The 16506-nt window shown below is 43.5% G+C and overlaps 1 protein-coding gene across 1 annotated transcript in view; it reads left to right on the top strand.

Moving 5' to 3' along the window:
- The window catches only part of LOC115476883 (piezo-type mechanosensitive ion channel component 2-like), a 157690-nt gene that overhangs the window by 61766 nt on the left and 79418 nt on the right, over positions 1 to 16506 (top strand). The window contains exons 17-23 of the mRNA XM_030213456.1: positions 632 to 671; positions 760 to 846; positions 1348 to 1548; positions 2972 to 3176; positions 12293 to 12394; positions 14954 to 15119; positions 15207 to 15450. Coding sequence (XP_030069316.1) covers positions 632 to 671; positions 760 to 846; positions 1348 to 1548; positions 2972 to 3176; positions 12293 to 12394; positions 14954 to 15119; positions 15207 to 15450 — 1045 coding nt within the window. The remainder of the gene's footprint in view (positions 1 to 631; positions 672 to 759; positions 847 to 1347; positions 1549 to 2971; positions 3177 to 12292; positions 12395 to 14953; positions 15120 to 15206; positions 15451 to 16506) is intronic.

Genomic DNA, 16506 nt, shown 5'->3' on the forward strand with positions numbered 1-16506 from the left:
AGGTGGAGCGAAGCATTTTCCCACCAGCTGAGATATTTATTTGGTGGAGGGTAGGGGGGAGAACACTTGGTGCCCAGCCACTTCTTGCCTAGGCCCACCCAAAACCTTCTGTCTGGCTACACCCCTACACTGCTGTGCAGTATCTAAAGTAAACAAGGAAATGGAAGAGCTGTATGCCAGAAATTTCCTCTGTGCATTCTAAGCAAAGTCAGAAGTGGCCGTGGCCTGATCCAGCGGGCACAGGGATCTAAACCCATGCGCTAGGAAGGAAATGTCAGACCGGATGGGTTTTATTCACCCTCAAGTTTCAGGTTTCTATCCTACAATAGACACTGGGATTTGCAGGGAATCTTCTTGGCCAGTCAAGTTTTACCAGAGTGTAACAACAGAGAGAGGTGGTTTTCTGCTGGCAGCTGTTTCTCTTATCCTCCCCATCTCCATGACATATATACAGGGTCATCGCAATTAGCTTCGCAACAAGTGTCTGTAGAATATCAGAAAGACAGATTTATCAAAGGTTTGCTCCAGTTTTCCCCCTCCACCCCCTCTGCCCACCCAACATCACTGATAGTATTGTGGATGTTTCCATGGCTGACCCTGAAACTAATTTTGCCCTTGAGAAAAACTGGAGCCAAAATTTCCTAAATCTGCCCCTGAGTGCACTATCAACTGTCCACCTAAACCTAAGGCATTTGTTGCTAGAGGCTGTATGAGAATGGAAATTTCCAAGGACCTGCCATGGAGGAACTGCTGCAGAAGTCCAGCCTCTACGTGGCCCCCGTGGATCCTGCAGACTGGTGCGGAGGACTGCGGAAATGTGCTAAGAATGTCTTACCCTGCTTAAAGGTAAACAAGAGGCTACCGACAGAAATCCTAAGAATGCACAGAGGTTTATTTTTATTTAAAATTTAAAAAAATAAGAATATTATCATCATTTTGTACCTGGCAGCTTCCTCCTGCCTCTTGGGGGTTAACTGGAACACGCCCAAGCTGGAGTCTTCCATTGCAGCTACCCGTTGCTTTCCCCAGATTTATTTTTCCCTCTCCCTCCATTCCATCTCGTAACCAACCACTAAATGTTGGTAAGAGGCATGAACTGCAGCTAAGGAACAACAACTTGACCTGTACCTGGTTGTCACCTGGTGTAACTAGTAGAACTGTTGTCTTTAGAAGGGAAAGTGACCAATCCTAGTTCTAGATGGGACACATTTTCTCACATTACCTTGATAGAAAAGAAGATATGACTTACATTTTCCACAGATTAAAATGTCTTAGTTTGTACTGCATTCACTAGTAAGAAGAATTTGGTGCAGCTAACATCAGCACAATTATTTTATGACCTTGTAGAATCATCTTATCATCCTGGCATTAATGGCTATTGAGGTGACAGTGTATCGCCATCAGCTGTACTACAGGACTCACAACCAGCTGACCCCACCTATAACGGGGAGCATTTTCGACAATATCACCCGGAAGCATTTAGATGATGGGCTGCTGAACTGCATTAAGTACTTCATCAATTACGCATTTTACAAGTTTGGCTTAGAGGTGAGCGTCATTGAAGAAACTATTGGAAATGCTTCAGAGAAATAATACCAGGGTTTCCTGGAGTGTCTTAACTTGATTTTCTTCTGGGGTAGATTATACTGCAATACATCTCAAGCAGTTCCACAGTTGGACCAGGCAATTCTTGACAAACCTTTAGCATCTGCCCTTGCTCCTAAATTCCCTTCCTGAGTTCGTTTCCTCCTGCATCTCCCCATCACCCCCTCCCAGCTCTGCTACCTTCTGTCCCCCTTACACATCTTCTGCTGCCTTCCCCCATGACTCTCTCTCTCCCATCACCATTATTGCTCTTGTCCCTCCAATGACCCATTCATAGGTCTTCTTCACCCCTCAATAGCCTCTTCCTAGGTGTGCTGTTCTCTCATGGCCCCTTCCCAGGTCCTCCCCCACATGTTTCCAATCCTCCCTCATTCTGTTTTGCTGGTTCAGGGTTTGGGGCAGCAGCAGTAGGAGGGAAAACTAGTTCAGGGGGAATGCCTGCTGTGGGTGGAATAGGGCCAGTACTACAGGCCCTGTGAGGACCCCACTCCCCCATTAAACAGATTCCATGTTGACTTGAATTCCTATTACTACTATCCAGTGGCGTAGCCAAGGGTGGGCCTGGATGGGCCCAGGCCCACCCACTTTGGGTTCAGGCCCACCCAGTAGCAGCAGACCTATGATGTGACTGGCAGGGATCCCTAAGCCTCACCCGCCAAAAACTCCCAACAACTGTCCCTCCTCCATTCCTTGTAAATAGCAGATCTTCGCCTGCAGTGAGCAGCGACTGATTCATACTATTCGCCCCAGCCCCACAGCCTTCCCTCTGATGTATTCCCACCTATGCGGAAACAGGAAGTTGCATCAGAGGGAAGGCTGTGGGGCCAACATGAGCAGTGTGTATTAGTTGCTGCATGCGAGGGAGGGAGGATGTTTGAGAGACCAAATGGCATGCAGGCGAGAGAGGGAGAGACCAAATCTCTTGTGGGATAGGGCAAAGTTCTTCTGCCCACCCATCCTGGGCCCAGGCCCACCCTAAATTGGGTGTCTGGCTACGCCCCTGCTACTATCTGCATATATTGGAGAACCAATATATGCAAATCTGTCTCATACATATTCATTGTGGTAATCCTGAAAACCTCAATGGCTAAGGGTACCCCCAGGAGAGGATTAGAAGTGTACTGAGCTAGACAGTCTATCACTGGGATCAAATCAGATTGAGGATGGTCCTGTGCCTTTAAAGACTGTACATTTCACCTGTCCAAGAAGCTGGATACTGTTCTTTTTTCCCTGCTATTCCATTCTGTTAGCCTGAAAACAAGTCCCAAATCGCACTCACATGATGACTGTTACTTTTAGTGTGGGACTAGGCATTTTTCCCGCCAGAGCTCATTGCTGAAACACACCTCTCCCTTCTGCTTTCCAGATGTGTTTTGTTATTGCAGTTAATGTGATTGGACAACGCATGGATTTCTATGCGGTCATCCATGCTTGCTGGCTGCTCTATGTATTGTTTCACCGCCGCAGGAAAGCCATAGCTGAGGTCTGGCCCAGGTACTGCTGTTTCCTTGCCAGTATCATGACACTTCAGTACATGCTGTGCATTGGCATTCCTCCCGCCTTCTGCAAAGGTAAATTTTCTGTCAGAAAAATAGCCTGCCTGTGCTAAGTAGACTCTCAGGGAATGAATATGCCCATTGGCTGGGAAGCATGCAGGAATTAACCGTATTTGTGAGATTTTCATGTCATGTGTGGAAAGGCCACCAAATAAAAAACATAGAAAGGCAGATTTTAGAAAGAACGTACAAATCAGAATTGAGATGTCCAGATCGGGATATATCAATTTTCATTAGTATTTTAGAAAAGAATCAGCCAACATTGTCTTTTCTAAAATGCATGCAGGTATGGGTGTGTATGTGCTATTTATTTATCACAATTTCCATTCTGCTCAATCCTACATTCTCGGCAGATTACAAAATCACATACACATTATTAAAAAAACAGCATCACATACAATATCAAATATATATATGAAACAACATTAAAAACAATGATAGCAGCCATGCCTATGCCACCCATCCTTTTAACTCTTGGCACTCCCCCCCCCCCCCCCATTTCCCCAAATGCCTTTAAAAACAAAAAATGTTTTAAACTGTTTCCTGAAGGTGAGCAGTGATTCAATTTTACGTGTCTCAAGTGGCAAAGAATTTCAGATCTTAGGCCCCGCAGTTTGAAAAGTAGTAGTCTGAAGACTACTACTACTACTTATCATTTCTATAGCGCTACAAGGCATACGCAGCGCTGTACACAATACACAAAAAGACAGTCCCTGCTCAAAGAGCTTACAACCTAGATAAGACAGGCAGACAGAACAATTAAGGGTAAGGGAATAAAGAGGTGAGGATAAAAGGAGAGGGCAAGTGAGCAGTGGTTAGGAGACAAAAGCAGTGGTAAAGAGGTGGGCTTTAAGTCTGGACTTGAAAACAGCCAAAGAGGGGGCTAGATGTACAGGCTTGGGAAGTTTATTCCAGGCGTCAGGTGCAGCAAGATAAAAGGAACGGAGTCTGGAATTAGCAGTAGAGGAGAAGGGGACAGATAAGAGAGATTTATCAACAGAACGGAGTATCCGAGGGGGGGGGGGGGCGTAGGGAGAGACAAGAGTGGAGAGGTACTGGGGAGTGGCATAGTGAATGCACTTATAGGTTAATAAGAGAAATTTGAATTGAATGCGGAAACGGATAGGGAGCCAGTGAAGTGACTTGAGGAGAGGGCTAATGTGAGCATAACAACTTTGGCAGAAAATGAGTCGTGCAGCAGAGTTTTGGACTGATTGAAGAGGAGAGAGATGGCTGAGAGGGAGGCCGGTGAAAAGCAGAAGCAAGACCTAATAGACTTACAGTTCAAAAGCTTGGAACCTCTAACAAGCACTTGTCGTCAGACCTTAGAGAACAAAAGTAGGTTTATACATTTTCAAAACTGATGCCAACCAAGGAGATTCTAAATTGTTCAGGGCTTTGATAACCTTAAATTCAATCCTATATGCAACTGGTTACCAATGTAACAATGCTAAAGTGACTGTAATATGTTCCCTATCTGATTTCCTTAGCAGCACTGTTTTCCAGTTGTCAATGCCTGCAAATAGGTGGGCAAATGTGGGATACAAATGCAATAAATAAATAAATAAATAAAATATCAGTGGGTTGACACTGCAATATATATCTGTGTGCCGGTACATACACATACACGTCTGCCGTTTTAGAAACATACATGATTGTCACAGAGCCCTATATCATTTACCAGTATCATTTTCAGGGAAGGGGGAACAAATAACATAGGAAAATTAAGAGAGCGACCTTCCCTAATCCCTCCAGTAGAGTGCTACACAACACAAGCTCCTTAATTTAACCGAGACGTCCCTGAGAGCAGGTGCAAATCCTCAGAGGACATAAACCTGCTTTCCCCTTCTGGAATGGGGTGCACACTTCTGTATTTTAGCCCCACCCTAGTCCCACTCAAAAGATGCCCAGACTATGCCCCCTTGCAATATGAACATATTCACAATTTGGATGTGTGTATATCCTGGCTTTAAAAAAAAAGATTTAGTTGTGTATGTGATACACGCATCTAAATCCAAATTGTGAATAAAGCTTGTAAAATTATCACCATAAGGTTATTCCTTTTTTATGGTCTAGCTCAGGGTTGCAAAAAACATAGACAACAAAACAGCAGATACAAAATGGAAGAATGTTCAAAAATTTATTGATGATGTCAAATACCAGACTTATTGCTCGACACAGGCCGTGTTTCGCCCAAGAAGGGCTGCGTCACGGGCAAAAATCTCAGAGATATCATTTGTCGTAATAAATGTTATTCACATGAACCTTGAAATGCTAGGTTCTTGATAGAATAATGAGTTCTTGAAAAAACAGCAGGAAAGATATACTAATGACGATCATCACATGCCTTTCCTCCATGCACATATTCACAATTTGGATGTGTATATCCTGGCTTTTTAAAAAAAGATTTAGTTGTGTATGTGATACACGCATCTAAATCCAAATTGTGAATAAAGCTTGTAAAATAATCACCATAAGGTTATTCTTTTTTTATGGTCTAGCTCAGGGTTGTCCAACTTCAGTCCTCGAGGGCCGCAATCCAGTCAGTTTTCAGGATTTTCCCAATAAATATGCATGACATCTATTTGCATGCACTGCCTCCATTGTATGCAAATAGATCTCATGCATATTCATTGGGCAAATCCTGAAAACCCAACTTGGCGAGGGCCAAGGTTGGACACCTCTGGTCTTACTTACTATATGAACACTCCCTTTCTCTGATCTCATTCTATCAGCAGTGTTACTTCCTAAAATCTAATCAAGAAATGCATTTTTATGCATATAACATGCATGCTAAATGCGTTTTTACAAATTACACCTACTCCTAGTGCACTCCATGCATGAGTGCGCTATACCAGTGTTTTTACTAAGACCCAATAATTGAAAAATGAGTGCATTTGTTTTTAACGCCTTTTCTTTTTAGGCTTTTTGCAGGTTTCATGTCTGCAAAAAACCCCTTAAAAACAAATGCATTCATTTTGCAATTAGCATATAATCTAAAGGCTCTTTATATTAGTCTAATATCCTTAGTACTTTAGCAAATTTTGATTAATCAAACAACTCAATAATACTAAGATGCAGACAGCAGTCCAACAGTGAGAGGTGTACTATCCAGTCTTTTGCATTGTGTCACATGTATGAATATCTCCCAGTTGGCTAGACTTGAAGGAGACTTGAAGAAGCTGGGGGAGACAGAAAGATACATAGAGGAGACCTACAGGGATGTTGTAGAGAAGTCCCACCTTCAGTCTGGCAATCCCTATGCTGCCTTGGAGGAGGAAAGTCTCCTAAAATGAGAGCATCACCCTGGTGAAGTAGGAAGTAACCCTGTAGCCAGGACCTGCCCACCAGGGGATGCAATATTCTCTCGCACTAAGGATGTGTCTCCAGGAGCTTGTCCATTGGCTAGCTATGCTTCACAATTCTGAGCACTAAATAATTTGTATATAAAAAATTACCATAGTTTATAGACTCTCTAGATAATATTGAGAGATTATACAGAGAGACTTAAAAATAATTTTTCCTGAATGTAAGAGTTTCTAGGAGCTTCTGCCTATGAGAAGAAGGGTTTGGACAGCTGTTGTAGTTGGTGATTTGATCGTTAGGCATGTAGATAGCTGGGTGGCTGGTGTACAAGAGGGTCACCTGCCTAGTGCAAAGTTGGCAGACCGCACTCATCACCTAGAAAAGATTTTAGACAGTCCTGGGGAGGATCCTGCTGTCATGGTACATGTGAGTACCAATGACATAGGAAAATGTGGGAGCGTGGTTCTGGAAGCCAAATTTAGGCTCTTACGTAGAAAGCTGAAATCCAGATCCTCCAGGGTAGCATTTTTGGAAATGCTCCCTATTCCTTGTGTAGGACCCAAGAGGCAAGCAGATCTCCAAAGTCTCAATGTGTGGTTGAGACGATGGTTCACAGATGAGGAATTTAGATTTGTTTGGAACTGGACAACATTCTGTGAAAGGGGGAACCTATTCTGAAAGGATAGACTCCACCTTAACTGGGATGGAACCAGGCTGTTGGCACTAACATTTAAAAAGGACATAGAGCAAATTTTAAACTAAAATGGGTCTGAAGCTGACAGTTGCTCAGGAGTGCATGGTTTGGTGTGGAGTATTTTTGAAGGATATTATTGAAACAGGACACTTAGGGAATCTCAGTAGAGAGGTTTCAATAATGGTGAAAGAAAGCCAGGAGTGTTTAAGGGGAGAGCAGAGTAAAGGATGCAAATTATCCCCATCAACTTCTAAGCAGTTTGTAGATGTAAGGAAAAAACACAGTTTGAAGTGTCTGTATACAAATGCTAGAAGCCTAAAAAAAGATGGTGGAGTTACAGGATATAGCACTAAATAAAGAGGTAGATATAATAGGCATCTCAGAGACCTGGTGGAAGGAGAACACTCGATGGGACACTGTGATAACAGGGTACAAATTATATTGCAATGATAGAGTGGACCAAATTGGAGGGAGGGTTGCGCCATATGTTAAAGAGGAAATTGAGTTAAACAGAATAAACATTCTACATGAAATAGCAGTGTGGAATCCTTATGGATAGAAATTTCATGTGTGAATGGAAGGAGTATAGAGGTAGGGCTGTACTACCATCTGCCAGGACAGAACAAACAGAAAGATGAAAAAATGTTTACAGAAATTAGGAAAGCTGGCAAATTGGGCAACAGTATAATAATGGATTATTTCAATTACCCCAATATTGACTGGATAAATGTTACATCACGGAGCAATAGGGAGGTTCAATACCTAGACATAATAAATGACTGCTTCTTGGAGCAACTGGTCCAGGAACCAACAAGAGAGGGGGCCATTTTAGATCTAGTCCTTAGTGGACTGCAGGACTTAGTACAAGAGGTAACAGTGTTGGGTCTGCTGGAAGATAGTGCTCATAACATGATAAATTTGAGCTAATATCTTGAGTGAAGTCACAAAGGAAATCTACCGTAGCAGCATTTAATTTTCGAAAGGGCGACTATGGTAAAATGCGGAAAATGGTTAAAAAGAAGCTGAAAGGATCAGCTGCAAAGGTTAGGACTTTAAATCAGGCATATACGTTGTTTACAAATACATCTTGAAGCCCAGGCCAGATGTATTCCATGTATTTATTGTAAGCTCCTTTGAGCAGGGACCGGCCTTCTTTGTTAATTTGTACAGCGCTGCGTAACCCTAGTAGCACTCTAGAAATGTTAAGTAGTAGTTAAGTAGTAGTAGTAGTAGTAGTATTTACAAAGGTGGAAAAAAAAGAGGAAATGACAGCCAGCATGGCTAAAAGGTGAAGTGAAAGAGGCTATAAGAGCCAAAAGAATATCCTTCAAAGAATGGAAAAAGAACCAGAATGAAGAAACTAAGAAGCAACATAAGCACTGGCAAGTTAGATGCAAAGCACTGATAAAGAAGGCTAAAAAAGAATATGAAGAGAAACTTGCTGCAGAGGCAAAACTCACAGTAACAACTTTTTTAGGTACATCTGAAGCAGAAAGCCTGTGAGAGAATCCATGGGACCGTTAGATCATGAAGGAGCAAAAAGGGCACTCAGGGAGGACAAGGCCATAGCGGAAAGACTGAAAGAATTCTTTGCTTTGGTCTTTATGGATGAAGATGTAAGAGATCTACCTGTACCAGAAATGGTTTTGAAGGGTGATGATGCGGAGAAACTGAAAGAAATCTCTGTAAACCTGGAAGATGTACTGAGCCAAATCGAAAAATTAAAGAGAAATAGATCACCTGGACTGGATGGCATGCACCCTAGGGTACTTAAAGAAATCAAACATGAAATTGCTGATCTGCTGTTCGTGATCTGTAACTTGTTGTTAAAATTGTCTGTAGTACCTGAAGATTGGAGGGCGACCAGTGTAACGGCGATTTTTAAAAAGGGTTCCGGGGGTGATCCAGGAAATTACAGACTGGTAAGCCTAAGTGCTGGGCAAAGTAGTGGAAACTATTATAAAGAATATAGTTATGGAACACATAGACAAACATAGTTTAATGGGACAGAGTCAGCATGGATTCAGCCAAGGGAAGTCTTGCTTCACCGATTTGCTTCATTTCTTTGAAGGCGTGAAAAAACATGCCAATAAAGTTGAGCCAGTTGACAAAATTCTTCATGAGAGACTCCTGAGAAAATTTAAAAGTTATGGGATAGGAGGCAATGTTCTGTTGAGGATTAGGAATTGATTATTGGATGAAAAAGGGTAGGGATAAATGGCCATTTTTCTCAATGGAGGAGGGTGAATAGTGGAGTGCCGAAGGGATCTGTACTTGGACCAGTGCTATTGAACATATTTATAAATGATCTGTAAATTAGAATGACAAGTGAGGTAATTAATTTGCAGATGACACAAACTATTCATAGTTGTTAAAGCACATGTGTATTGTGAAAAATTGCAGGAAGGCCTTAGAAAATTGGAAAACTGGGCATTCAAGTGGCAGATGAAATTTAATGTGTTCAAATGCAAAGTGGTGCACATTGGGAAAAATAATCCAAATCATAATTGCCTGATGCTAGGGTCCACCTTGGGAGCTAGCACCCAAGAAAAATATCTAGGTATCATTGTGAACAATATACTGAACTATTCTGCCCAGTGTGCGGCTGCTGCCAAAAAAGCAAACAGGATGCTAGGAATTATTAGGAAAGGGATGGTAAATAAGGCCAAGAATACCATAATGCCTGTATCACTCCATGGTGTGACCTCATTTTGAGTATTGCATTCAATTCTGGTCGCCTTATCACTATCTTGTTCCTAGTAGTTCCTAGCCTCCTGTTTGCTTTTTTGGCTGCCACCACACACTGAGCAGTAAATTTCAGTGTAGTATCTACAACGACACCTAGATCTTTTTCTTGAGTGCTGACCCCCCAAGGTGGACCCTAGCATCAGGTAACTATGATTCAGATTATTCTTTCCAATGTGCATCACCTTGCGTTTGTCCACATTAAATTTCATCTGCCATTTGGATGTCCAGTCTTCCAATTTCCTAAGGTCTTCTGCAATATTTCACAGCCTCCACATGTTTTAACAACCTTGGATAGTTTTGTGTCATCTGCAAATTTAATCACCTCACTCATCATTCCGATTTCCATATCATTTATACATATGTTAAATAGTACCGGCTCCAGTACTGATCTCTGCGGCACTCCATTGTTCACCCTCCTCCATTGAGAGAAATGACCATTTAACCCTACCCTCTGTTTTCTGTCCAATAATGAAATTCCTATTACACGCCAGATCCTTGCCTCCTATCACATGACTCTTTAATTTTCTCAGGAGTCTGTCATGAGGAGCTTTATCAAAAGCTTTCTGAAAATCTAGATACACTACATCAACCAGCTCACCTTTATCCACGTGTTTATTCACGCCTTCAAAGAAATGAAACAAATTGGTGAGGCAAGACTTCCCTCGGCTGAACCCATGCTGACTCTGTCCCATTAAACCATGTTTGTCTACGTGTTCTGTAATTTTATTCTTTATAATAGTTTCCAGTCCACTATTTTGCCCAGCACTGACGTCAGGCTTACCGGTCTGTAATTTCCCAGATCACCCCTCAAACTGTTTTAAAAAATCGGTGCCACATTGGCCATCCTCCAATCTTCAGGTACTACAGATGATTTTAAAGACAGGTTACATATTATTAACAGCAGATCAGCAATTTCATGCTTGAGTTCTTGGAGTACCCTTGTATGTATGCCATCCGGTCCAGGTGATTTACTACTCTTTAATTTGTCATTTTGGCTCAGTACATTTTCCAGGTTCACCACTGTGGTAAAAAAAGGCCCTGGTGCATTAGAAAAATGGCTGCCACCTCTACCGCAGATCCCTTTTTCCCGCAGTTTGGTACAAGGACCCCTAAATGAGGTGCTGTAGTAACTTGTTTGCAGGAGAGAAGTTAAGGAGATAAGTGCACAGAATGTGTATTTTGTGTTATTTTTCTGCTGAAAGCTGGGACTGTGCATCTCGCTACCATTAAGCCTCCTGCGCAGTGTCTCAATGAGTGGCGAGTATGGAAATGACTGACAGGTGCTCCAGCACATCGCAGAATTATAAGGGATGAAGAAAAAATTCTGTTAGCGTATGCCAAATAAGCAAATCACAGAGAGAACAGCTTCTAATTAAAAGTGCATTTCTGCATTTGAGTATGTATCTGCATTGCATTACCCCAGAGACAGAGCTGCTGGGCAGTCAGAATGAGGTGGTATTTTGATTTAATTTGGTTAAAATATCATTTTAAACCACCCAGAAATAAGCAGAGGAACTCAGGTGGTAAACTCCATTAATGTGGGAAGCTGAACCTTTATAGGGTATTGGGGCTTTAATAAGTTCTGCAAGGGAAAAGCAAAAAGCATATAAAGGGTTCTTGAACAATTTGTGTGATTACTGGTTAACAAAAGAATGAAAACCGTTGATTCATTTCAATTTCTAAGTCCCTCACTTTTCATACAGGGTTAAAAGTTGCTTTGGTCCTCCTTCAGTTTAAATCCTGCATGCATTCTTAGCAGCTTATTGAGATATGCATATATTAATTAATCTATCAGGCAAGTCTGCTAGATTATTTTTATACACATTTATTTTGTAGATAAAATAAATTCCCAGTTTCCATGTATTCTGTTCTTGAGCATCACAGTGGTTTACAATAAAAACAATTTCTCCTAATGTAGAAAAGCAATAATAACTTCCCTAACTGCAAAGGTCTAAAATACAAATTAATGCATGCGTCAAACTTTACCTACTTAAGCACACAGATATGGAACGCACTGCCGCGCAACTTGAAAACGATCAGCGAGCTAATGAACTTCCGCAAACTACTGAAGACACATCTCTTCGACAAGGCTTACCACAAAGATCAGCCAACGTGAACACACATAACTCCCCCACACAGAGTCTAAACTGTCTTACAATATATGCTTGTTATACCACTACCATGTTTTATCTTTATCATGCTGTCCAAGATCATTCTTGTCCGTTTTTAATGTACTTCCACTACTCATGATGTATTGTAAGCCACATTGAGCCTGCAAAGAGGTGGGAAAATGTGGGATACAAATGCAATAAATAAATAAATAAATAACAAAAAACATTCAATCCCAATCACCTTGTAATGAACTTCTTTATCACTTACACAGATTATCCCTGGAGAACCTCTAGGGCGGCAATTAATTCCAATCTCATTAAGTGGCTGTACCTACCCGACTTTGCCAGGAGACCTGACCCAAACTTTCTGATGTGTAAGTAGAGAAACACTCTGCACTATTCAGCAGCAGGTATGACAGCGTTCCTTCTGCATTAGCCTAATGGTTAGAAGCAGCGGTTCCCAAACTTGATCCTGGAGGCACCCCAGCCAGTCAGGTTTTTGGGATAGCCACAATGAATATTCATGAGAGAGATTTGCATGCAGTGGAGGCAGTGCATGCAGATCTCTCTCATGAATATTCATTGTGGATATCTCGAAAAACTGACTGGCTGGAATGCCTCCAGGACCAGGTTTGGGAACCACTGGGTTAGAGCAACTTAGAACCAGGGAAGCCAGGTTGAAATGCTACTGTGGCTAGGGTTACCATATGGCTCCAGAAAAAGGAGGATGGATTGAGCCAGCCGGGTTTTACTTCCATTGCTTTCCATTGAAATCAATGGAAGTAAAACCCGGCTGGCTCAATTACTTCCATTGAAAGCAATTGCTTTCCATTGAAAGCAATGGAAGTAAAACCCAGCTGGCTCAATCCGTCCTCCTTTATCTGGAGCCATATGGTAACCCTAACTGTGGCTCCCTTGTAGCATTGGGTAGTTCCCACCCCCAGCATACGCCATTTCTGGTGCTACAAAAATATGATTTATTTTTGTAGCACCGGTGTTTACCCAGTGGTAATCGGTAGGGTTACCATATGGCTCCAGAAAAAGGAGGACGGATTGAGCCAGCCGGGTTTTACTTCCATTGCTTTCAATGGAAGTAATTGAGCCAGCCGGGTTTTACTTTCATTGCTTGGAAAGCAATGGAAGTAAAACCCGACTGGCTCAATCCGTCCTCCTTTTTCTGGAGCCATATGGTAACCCTAGTAATCGGGCAGTGCCGTGCACTGCCTGGTTACCGCTGGGTTAGCATGGGAGCCCTTACCACCACCTCAATGGGTGGCAGTAAGCAGCAGCATAGCAAGGGCGGGGCGGTGGGGGCGGTCCCAGTGCACACCGCTGGAGGGGTGCAGAGAGCAGCCGCATGCCTGTCAGCTCCGCTGGTTCCCTGCTCCCTCTGCCCTGGAAGAGGTTACTTCCTGTTCCGGGGCAGAGGGAGCAGGGAGCCAGCGGAGCTGAGAGCCTCGCTGCTGCTCCCAGCAGCCAAGAATGCACCCGGAGGGGGGGGGGCTGATGCCCCTGGGGTGTTTGATGCGCTGGGGGGGGTGTTGTGCTGCACCCGGGGGTGGGGGTGCGCATCGGCGATCCGCCCCGGGTGGCATCCGACCTAGGATTGTCACTGGTAGTAAGTGCTCCCCTCGAAATGACCGCACGGCCATTTCTTAGAAAAATAAATGACAGCCTTTTACCTGCTGCAGTAAAAGGGGGCCTCAGCACGCATCAAATACACGCCCCGATGCCAGCGCAGGCTCCTTTTACTACAGCTTAGTAAAAGGGGCCCTTAGCCCTCCCCTCCCTTAGGTACAAATCTAGGAGTCAGTATTCAAAATGATTTATCTGAGCAGGAGAATATCCTGCCCAGTTAAATCACACTGAGCAGTGCCACTAAATATCTGCTCCGACTGCTGCAGCGCTCACTGGTTAGTGCCAGGTGATTCAGGGCAGAGTCTAGGTGGAGCCAAGAGTTAGGTGGCACTGGCAATATTCAATGCTGGTGCCTGCATAACTGACCGGGCATGTTGAACCACATAAATAGCAGTCCTAAGTTTGCCCAGTTAGCCACGCAGGTATGGCACGGAATATCGGCCATGCTCGGATATTTTCCAGGTATAACCAAAGACCTGGATAGTCAGTGCCAATGCTTGTATAGGACCTGCAGTGAATAACTGGGTTTAATCTAGCCAGCAGCAGTCAATATTTAAAAAATACTGACTGCTGCTAGGTGAATATTGACTACTTACATTCTAAGCACTCTGGGATGGGGAGGTACTTCTAAAAAGATGTGAGATGCAAATCTAAATAAATCACTGGACATTGAGGCATAGGATCCAATGTTTCAAAATGATTTAGGATGCCAAACCCAATAGAAATTACCCAGGTAAAGAGTTTGCCCAAAATTGGGGGTGCGCAAAACACCCACAGAACTGGTCCCTATTCACTGAGGTATTGACAACTAAGATGCTGTGTTTGTCTCAACATCTGAAAATAGCTGTTTCGGTGGGAGAGTCTTGCTTATCTGGCTAAAATTTGATTACCCTCTTGTCAGCTTTCTCCATGAAAGTTCCCTTACTCTTATACTTTTAATAGAATATTAATATATTTTCCCATTTCCCTTCCCAAAATTCTCTTTTGTGGTCTTTCAGATATTGGCTAAGTGTATGATATTTTTTGAATATTGAATCTTTGTGAGTAAATAGAATCCCCCAATACCTCTTGTTGACAAAATGATGTTTCTCTGACTTTTTCGGCCCTCTTTCAGCCCCGTTTCCTCCCGTCATACTCCGTGCTATTAAGCTACACCTATGTCCATCTGGTATAACACCAGAAACAAGGCTGACCTCTACTGTCCAATGATTTTCAGCCGATAATCCAGAAATGTAGACCTGAGCTTTCAGATACCTGAGTGCTGAGTGCTGTTCAACTTTCCTCTCTCCTTCCAGATGATTTCCTGCTCCTGCTTGTCTCTTCTCTGCAGTGGCAGGTGTTTGAAGATGAGAACAAAACCTGCATCAGAATGCTGGCAGGAGATAATATTGAGATAAGCAGAGATTTGAACCCTGAAGACCTGAATCAGTATAGCCCCGTTCCAAACTTTATCCACTGCCGGTATGAATCGTCGGTGATCTCGCGCTTGTGGCTTGGAAATTGCTTTGACAGGACTCATCTTAATTTCTCTCTCTCTGTTTCCTGTAGGTCCTACCTGGATATGGCTAAAGTGGTTGTGTTCAGCTATCACTTCTGGTTCGTCCTTTGCCTGATTTTCATCACTGGAACGACGCGTATTAACATCTTGTGCATGGGATACCTCATGGCCTGCTTTTACTTTATGCTTTTTGGTGGAAACCTCCTCTTAAAGACAGTCAAACACATGCTGCGACTCTGGGATTATCTCATCGCCTACACTGCGTTTGTAATAGCCATGAAGAACCTCCTGTCTGTATGTATGTGTGTATATTAAGAGCTTGGGCCTCCAAATATGGAACTATTTTTCTCTCTGATAACTCATTCTAGGATTTTTCTTTCTAATAGTAACCATCAACTGGCTGCTATTCAAATTATTTAACCAGCCAAGAACGGCTCCTGGCCAGTTAAATAGTGTTTTAGTACCTAGCTAAGGATATTCAGCGGGAGATAACTGGTTATCTCTGCTGAATATTCACGGTTAGTGGCTAGCTGCTAACCCAGCTATTTCACACGACATAGCCTGTTAGGTGTGGATATTCAGCACCAAACCAGCTATGTTTAGCGGTTAAAATAAGCTGCATAAATAGCAGGCCTATCTTAAGCCACTAAGGCAGTGTTTCCCAAACTGTGCTCTGTGGCACCCCAGTACGCCGTGACGAGCTCACGGGGGTGCCGCAGGGCAGATGGGAGTTCACATGCCGAGCTCTAGAACAACAATTGGTGCGGTATCATTCACCTTCCTCTCTCCACCGCCCACCCGCTGCAGGCTTCCGGCAGCGATGTAAGCGCTGCCTTTGGCCTGCCCCCGAAGCCTTCTTTGTACAGCATCCCACCTACGCGGGAGTAGGAAATGGTTCAACAAAGAAGGCTTCCAGGGCAGGCTGAAGGCAGTGCTTACACATCGCTGCCGATGCCGGCGGCCTGGAAGTTTGGAGGTCTGCTCCCGCCCCGGGACCCTGGCTCCTCACTATTCAGCTGTCAGGGAGGGAGGCAGGGGCTGCGGAACATTATGTTGCCTCCCTCCTGTGCTCAGCTCCAGGCTCTTCTTCATCCTTTTCCCAGGAACAAGGTATAAAATGGGTTATAATAGATTACAAGGGGGCATGGGTTGGAAGGGGGTAGATGGTGCATGGAGGAGAGAGGGACAAATATTGGACATGATGTGTGGCGGGGCAGGGGGGGTGGAGACTTGTGTGGCTGTTGGGGGGGGGGGGGGGTTGCTGCAAAAAATTGCTCAGACTCTAAGGGTGCCGTGAACCAAAAATGTTTGGGAACCACTGTGCTAAGGGCTATATATGGCGCCTGAAAA

The sequence above is a fragment of the Microcaecilia unicolor genome, chromosome 8, assembly GCF_901765095.1.
Source record: "Microcaecilia unicolor chromosome 8, aMicUni1.1, whole genome shotgun sequence".
Lineage (NCBI taxonomy): Eukaryota > Metazoa > Chordata > Amphibia > Gymnophiona > Siphonopidae > Microcaecilia > Microcaecilia unicolor.